General features: G+C 39.0%; 1 protein-coding gene across 1 annotated transcript; it reads right to left on the reverse strand.

Annotated features, from left to right (window-relative positions):
• Nucleotides 1–246: 246 nt before the first annotated feature.
• LOC116064173 (interferon-induced protein 44-like) lies at nt 247–3,210 on the reverse strand. Its single transcript, XM_031319218.2, has 7 exons — nt 3,153–3,210; nt 3,006–3,039; nt 2,524–2,713; nt 2,146–2,298; nt 1,118–1,286; nt 707–807; nt 247–600 (listed from the first exon to the last, which is right to left on the reverse strand). The coding sequence occupies exons 1-7, from the start codon at nt 3,187–3,189 to the stop codon at nt 439–441; spliced, it is 846 nt and encodes a 281-aa protein (XP_031175078.2). The 5' UTR covers nt 3,190–3,210; the 3' UTR covers nt 247–438.
• Between the last annotated feature and the right edge of the window lie 4,745 nt (nt 3,211–7,955).

Genomic DNA, 7,955 nt, shown 5'->3' on the forward strand with positions numbered 1-7,955 from the left:
TAAGGCACTGGGAAAGTTGCTCTCATTATGTATGTACGTAAGTTGCTAGAGAGTATATGAGTGGGGGTAGTAATGTAATGTGATCATTTATATTGTTTAAATAAGATAATGTTATTATGGAGAAGGAAATTAGTAAATCCTGAGTTAGTGCAGCCGTGTAAGAGGCTGACGTGTGTGTGTTCTGTGATTTCAGGAAGACAGAAATAAAAAAAATGTTGATGAAAATAATAACACCTGCACACTGACTGCAAGCCACAGAATTTATTCATCACAAACATGCAAACATGCAATTCCATGTATGTGTTGGCCACTAGGATCAGATCCCAGCTGTCTTATAGAGACAACAGTCTTCATCAAATACAGACATTAACTGTCAAAGAGACCTGCCAACAGATTATAACTGGACATCCCAGACTCACTGCTTTCTCTAACATAGTTTTACATTTTGTAAATGAAGTCGTCTCCAAGGTTGATCATTTGTCTCAGTGCGTTCAGGATGAGAGTGTCGACATCATCATTGATGTCGGTTTCATCACTGTAGTTCTTCACAGGAAAGATGTAGTTCTCTGGGACTCCCACTGCTGCGCTGAAGTCTTTCACCTGAGTGGTAAACAATGGGACTTATGTGGGTTTCTGTGCTCATATACTGAACATATTTGGACTACAGAGTTAAAACACATGAGGTTATATTTATGTACGAACTCACCTTTTTCTTCAGGTTCTGGCTCTTGTACACATTCTTCAGATCATTTTCAGTTTCAGGACAGGCTAAATCAATGTAGGTGCCTATTGCCATTTGGGGAATCCCTGCAGACAGAAACACTCAGTATTTTAGTTTTTTCAGGAAGTTTCTGTTCATTAAATCCAACAAACAACTATAAAAAACTATAAACATGTCTGAACAAGCTCTCAGTAAAAATGCAAACTTACGTCAGGAAAAAGCTTAAATCTGACCTGAAACCTGAACATTATTTGAGTTTTTTAGTCCTGATCTTTGTATTATGGGCTGTATCAAACTGTGATAAATTATTGAGTATGGACTCAGTGTTAAAGTGCTGAACTCCTGTTTGAGTGTTGGAGTCTGACCACTGACTTGAGATCAAGTTAACCTGCTTACCCAGCTCACTGGCTGCCTCTCTGATGTCTGCCATCTTCTTCAGAACTGAGTCTGGGATTTCTGCTGAGTTAGCAGAAAGCACACAAACCAGAACATGAACTTGGTCGTCTGCAGAGGGACGGGGGTTGTAGCCTGGGTCATCATCAGACAGTGGAGAGGAAGGCTTGAACTGGAAAACACAATTACATTATGACACTGTGTTTAAGAGTGTAAGACGATTACTGGTTGACTTTTGGAAAGATGTTGCATCCATTGAAGTTAAAATAATTACACATCAACAGTGAAAACACTTTGAAATGTTTTCTCAATTCCATTGTTTTTGTGATTGTTAGGAGGTGAACTGGTGATCCAAATCTGAATGATTGCACAGCCCTAGGCAAGGTTATAATGGTTGACTAAACTATAATAGCCCTGCTGGTGTTGCAGCAAATCAACTCTTACTTCATTAAAATGACAAACGTCATGTTAGCTGACCACTAATTCATGTTAAAGAGCCCCTGTTAAGCTTTTTTGGATTTTCCCCGTATTTTAGTGTGCTGTATAGTTTTTGTGTATGTAATAGATATATAAAGTACAAAAGAACACATTTCACTCCAAATGGATCTTTCTCTCCCCCAGAGAGCACTTGTTCTCAACTGCCTAAAACGTCTCGCCCACATTCCTCTTTGAAATTCCTCGTTAATGATCTTGTTGATTGAGAAAGCCAGCTGAGTTTTTCAGATGTGCTGCCCATATGAGCAGCCTCAGCCAGCGCAGCCCACCAGCTGCTTGTTTGTAATTTGGTTGACCAATCACAACAGAGTGGGCCAGCTGACCAATCAGAGTGCACCAGGTTTTTCAGAAAGGCGGGCCAAGTTCAGACAGTGATTCAGACAGAAGAGTTGCAGCAATGGGCAGTAAGAGAAACATAATATGTTTGTTGAACATCAAAGCATGTAAACCTATTTTAGTGACCCCCAAGAGTACAGATATGATGCTGATGCAGTATAATAGGGTCTCTTTAAAGTTGACTAAAGTGAGAGTGGTACCTGGTAACCCTCCTTCACATGTCCTTTCAGGGTCAGCTTGATGTCGTCAGAACTGATTCCATCTCCATCCTTCAGATCCATGACGTCATTGAAGACAAAATGACAGAATGACTCTGGGTTTCCTTCTTCTTCTCTGATTTTAAACGTTTCATACTGTAACACACAAAGATTAAATACTCGTTTTAATCACAGTAATCTACAGATTTATGGTTCTGCAGTGTTTATTCTGTATGACGTCCCTGATACATTAATGTCAGACTAAACTCTGTTTATTCTCATGCAGATCATTTAGTTAGGGTTAAGTTGGGGGAAAAGTTAAAGAGAAAGATTTATCAAACAGCCGATGTTGCTTTAGAGGTTGATCTAAAGTTGTCTTACTGTTCCACTGTAACTTTTGTCAGAGGTCAAAGCAGGAGTAGTCACTCTGCCTCGTATGACGCTGCTGACAGACTTGATGAAGCTGGACTTTCCAGCTCCGTTGGGTCCGTACAGAAGGATTCGGACATGTTTGATGTCCTCGTTTCCAGGCTTATACTCCTTCACATACTGGAGATCCCTCGCATTGTCTCTGTTAAGACAGGATCACATTTCATTTTAGATTTTAAAGAATTCCCCAAATTTCTCCCGCTTGATAGAAGTCCAGTTTCCTTTCATAAAGTGTAACTCGTGTGTACGTTTGAAACTGAATTCCAGCCGCAGGTTTGGTTCCGACCTGTGGCCCTTTGCTGCATGTCACCTCCCTCTCTCTCACACATTCCTTACTTAATCCCTCCTATCAATAAAGGCAACTAAAGCCAATACTACACTTGTGTAGATTATGTTAAATAGCAGAGAGCAGAAACAAGTCAAAGTGAACTCACCCCCAAGATATTTTCCTCCATGGTTCACTCACAGCTGAAGAGGAATTATGGAATTACTTAAATTGATTAACAACATGTATCGTTTTATATAAATTATGATTATAATAAAAGTCTGAAGGTTGTTTAGAAATAAACTTCATATCTTACTGCGAGAAGGCGGCATCGACACTACAAAGAAACACATTTAGAAAACATGTAAATATAGTCTGCAACACTTGGAATTATACAGAATAAATAAATACAGTTAATATATTGCAAAGTTAAGTTGACTTGTAGAATGTATTTGTTCACTCAAAGCTGAAGAGAAAATTGTGTAATTATTAGGTAATAGGCAAATGGAGTTAAACAAAAGGATTAACATGTATAATTCAATATGAAAAAATATAATAAAAGTTCAAAGTTCAGAAATAAACTTCATATCTTACTGCATGAAGGCGCGGACCTCAGGTGTACTGTAAAGAAAAACATTTAGGCATCATGCAACATGTTTCACAGATTAGTGTCAGTAATCAGAGTGAACTCAGTGTGTGAATGGGACCAGAGTCACATCGTCAAATCATTATAGAAATCTGTGTCGTCTAGTTTGTGTAAACTGCACTACTAATCCTACTAGACAATGAAAAAAATATCTCAAAACAAATCCTTCCTGTTATTTAAAGTCTCACTTCATTTATAAAATAATTAAAAACACATATATTGCAAATATTTAAAGTATTAATAATTATAATATAAAACAACAAAAACTTCCAGTCTATTAATCACAACAACACAATTCACTAAGAAACATACTTACCATAGTTTCCATCCCCACTAACATAGGCACTAGACTGGTTCCCCATGGTTTAGCTGTTGTTGATCTGCTGCAGAGACCAGAACTCAGAGCCTCTTTATAGACCAGATCCTCCCTGTTTCATCAACCATGGGACTTACTTTATTTCTTCGTGTTACTAACTTAGGGACTGTTCCTTATTTATTGAAGGGGCCACTGGAGGAGTTTTGGGACCTTTAGCCAAAAAAGACATGACCCCCCCCACCTTCTGTAATGGTTTACGCTTCGCAAATATATACAGATTCCCATTGTTTTATTACACCATGACATAGTGACTAAACCTCTGCTTTCTGATCTGACACATCACACTCCTCTGGTGGGGGGGGGGGGGGCCATTTCAGTAGATTAACTCACTAACATTGTTATGGTGGGGGGGGCCATTTCAGTAGATTAACTCACTAACATTGTTATGGTGGGGGGGCATTTCAGTAGATTAACTCACTAACATTGTTATGGTGGGGGGGCATTTCAGTAGATTAACTCACTAACATTGTTATGGTGGGGGGGCCATTTCAGTAGATTAACTCACTAACATTGTTATGGTGGGGGGGCCATTTCAGTAGATTAACTCACTAACATTGTTATGGGGGGGGGCCATTTCAGTAGATTAACTCACTAACATTGTTATGGTGGGGGGGCCATTTCAGTAGATTTATTCACTAACATAGTTATGGTGGGGGGGCCATTTCAGTAGATTAACTCACTAACATTGTTATGGTGGGGGGGCCATTTCAGTAGATTAACTCACTAACATTGTTATGGTGGGGGGGCCATTTCAGTAGATTAACTCACTAACATTGTTATGGTGGGGGGGCCATTTCAGTAGATTAACTCACTAACATAGTTATGGTGGGGGGGGGGGCATTTCAGTAGATTAACTCACTAACAGCGCTGGGCAAGTTACTTCCAAAATGTAATACATTATAGATTACTAGTTACTGTCATTTGAGAGTAATTAGTTATATTACAATATTACTGTCTCTGAATTGTAATGCGTTACACTACTTTTGCATTACTTTTGAGTTACTTTCACCAAAATAACAGGGGAAGTTTGATTTGGCAGCTAGCTTGTGAATTTCACCACCGGATCAATAAAGTCTCGTCTTTATCCACTTTAATACATCATAGATTATTCATATTTTGTATAATTAATATAAATATGCAAAGTAACTAAAGCTATACAAAATAGATAAGTAAAACATATAATAGGCAAGTAGGAGAAAATGAAAATACTCAAAAGTACGGCATTGTTGTAAAATGTTTTATAGCACTTGAATAAGAAATTTATGTTGTTTAGTTTAAAACACTCTAAAGGAAATGTTCAATTATAGTGTGATTAAAACTCACTATTAACATTATTTACAGTACTTGATTTACAGCTGATTTGTGAAAAGGTAGCCTACACAACCTTATTTAACAGTAATTTAGTTTTACTGCGAAACATCACAGGAAGTGCTTTTATTTTGAAGTAGGTTACATGTCCGTCAGGCTCCAGTTGTTCACTTTCTTGTTTGTAAAACTGCAACATATTGAACAGTAAATGGTCACAGTAAAAGACAAGCGTTTTTGGTCGTCATTCGAAGCCATTCCACTACAGGCAGAGTTACTCTCCACGGCTGATAAAATGTAATGATATTTACGTGTAGCAAGCCTCAACATTAATTCCTGACATGTTTATATCTGAGAGCCGCTAATTTCCAAGTCACAAACCGTTGGGGTATAAGTCGAATTACATTGAACAAACCACCCAATGAAAACTGTATTTTTTTTTTATATTTAAAAATAAAAAACTGAAAATGCACTGTTCCAAATTATTATGCACAACAGAGTTTCAAAGCATTTTATAGGTTGTAAAGATCTGAAAATGGTCATTTGCTGAATTTGCAGCATTAGGAGGTCATATTTACTGAAATCAAAAGCTATTTCAATCCAACCCATCTTAACAGCTTCCATGTTAACATAGGAGCCATTCTTTGATTTCACATTCACAGTTCTTGCATCCATTGAATTTGTGAGTTCATGGAGAGTTTCTGCTTGAATGTATTTGCAGGATGTCAGAATAGCCTCCCAGAGCTGCTGTTTTGATGTGAACTGCCCCCCACCCTCATAGATCTTTTGCTTGAGGATGCTCCAAAGGTTCTCAGTAGGGTTGAGGTCAGGGGAGGATGGGGGCCACACCATGAGTTTCTCTCATTGTATGCCCATAGCAGCCTATGACACAGAGATATTCTTTGCAGCATGACTTGGTGTATTGTCATGCGTGAAAATGATTTTGCAAGGCACAGTTCTTCTTTTTGTACCATGGAAGAAAGTGGTCAGTCAGAAACTCTACATACTTTGCCAAGGTCATTGTCACACCTTCAGGGACCCTAAATGGGCCTACCAGCTCTCTCCCCATGATTCTGGACCAGAACATGACTCCTCCACCTCCTTGCTGATGTCACAGCCTTACTGGGACATGGTGTCCACCCACCAACAGTCCACTGCTCCATCCATCTGGACCAGCCAGGTTTGCACGGCACTCATCAGTAAACAAGACTGTTTGAAAATTAGTCTTCATGTATTTCTGGGCCCACTGCAATCTTTTCTGCTTGTAAGGAGAGAAACTCATGGTGTGGCCCCCATCCTCCCCTGACCTCAACCCTATTGAGAACCTTTGGAGCATCCTCAAGCAAAAGATCTATGAGGGTGGGGGGCAGTTCACATCAAAACAGCAGCTCTGGGAGGCTATTCTGACATCCTGCAAAGACATTCAAGCAGAAACTCTCCATAAACTCACAAGTTCAATGGATGCAAGAACTGTGAATGTGAAATCAAAGAATGGGTCCTATGTTAACATGGAAGCTGTTAAGATGGGTTGGATTGAAATAGCTTTTGATTTCAGTAAATATGACCTCCTAATGCTGCAAATTCAGCAAATTACCATTTTCAGATCTTTACAACCTATAAAATGCTTTGAAACTCTGTTGTGCATAATAATTTGGAACAGTGCATTTTCAGTTTTTTAATTTTAAATATTAAAAAAAAATACAGTTTTCATTGGGTGGTTTGTTCAATGTAATTCGACTTATACCCCAACGGTTGGTGACTTGAAAATTATACTGACTGTCATTTGCATTGACTATTTAGGAAAATCAGTGAAAAATATAATTTGCATAATAATTTGGAACACAGTGTACTTTTTTTTTTTTACTAAAGCAGTATATGAAATCAGATGTATTACCTACCACCATTTAGTTGTTTTGTGTTATTTAAGATATTTATAAAATATCTGATGATGCCAGACGTAGTTATTCCACTCATTTTACCTGTTTCAGCCACCAGGGGGGCAGCTCCCCCTGTCCCCAGCAAACTCATGGGTCAGACCCATCTGGTAGAGGGGGCCGAGACTAAGAGCTTGCTCCAAACAACCTGAGATTACAAAGCCACGAAGACACAACAGGGCGAGGACTGGACGGGAGCTTTTTCCCATCTGGTGGTTATTGTTAGAAAATGTAAAAGCACACAACGTGTTCGTTTGATTCCTGAGGACGAAGGAGAAGGCTAGAGTCCAATTGAAAGTTAAGCAAAAGGTTTAATAAACAACATGGTGAAAACGACATGACAAAAACAAATGTTACACTGCCAGCAGTGGACTGCAAGCATGCTTCCTTATGGGGTCACAATTTTGCAGTCTAAACAATACAAAACAATACATCAATAAAACACTGCCAGCAGTGGACTGCCAAACATGCCTCCCCTTCCAGAGACACATTCAAACAGTCCTTAACCATTGTGAAGTTTCCAAATGTATCCTAAGGAGCTGAGGGTGGTTCCTCAAATTACATCCCTCCGTATTGGTCAGATGTCTTCAAAGGAAAAGGTGTTCCTACTCCATGTGTCTTGTGGCCACACCCGGCCACAGGATCTCACCAAGTCAGTGTCAGTTGTTTCCAAACTACAGGAATACTCATTCTTTGTCTGGCCCAACAGGGGATGGCTCTCAAAGTTGATTAAACAATAGGTCTTCTAGAGCTTCTACCTTTATGCTAAATAACAGACGTGACTTATTCAGTTCTTTAGAAGCTAGGGTTGGGGTGAGGCAGTCGAATGCTGATTAGGTTTAATCAGCATTGAAACAA

This window comes from Sander lucioperca, chromosome 8 (genome assembly GCF_008315115.2).
Source record: "Sander lucioperca isolate FBNREF2018 chromosome 8, SLUC_FBN_1.2, whole genome shotgun sequence".
In the NCBI taxonomy this organism is placed as follows: Eukaryota; Metazoa; Chordata; class Actinopteri; order Perciformes; family Percidae; genus Sander; species Sander lucioperca.

Bases quoted from the DNA above. Each gene is read 5' to 3' on its own strand.
- LOC116064173 (XM_031319218.2), bottom strand. From the start codon at position 3,189: ATGTGTTTCTTTGTAGTGTCGATGCCGCCTTCTCGCA. The intron at 2,714-3,005 runs GTGAGTTCACTT...CTGTCTTAACAG, and splicing joins TGGAGGAAAATATCTTGGGG to AGACAATGCGAGGGATCTCC. The intron at 808-1,117 runs GTAAGCAGGTTA...TTCTGTCTGCAG, and splicing joins AGAGGCAGCCAGTGAGCTGG to GGATTCCCCAAATGGCAATA.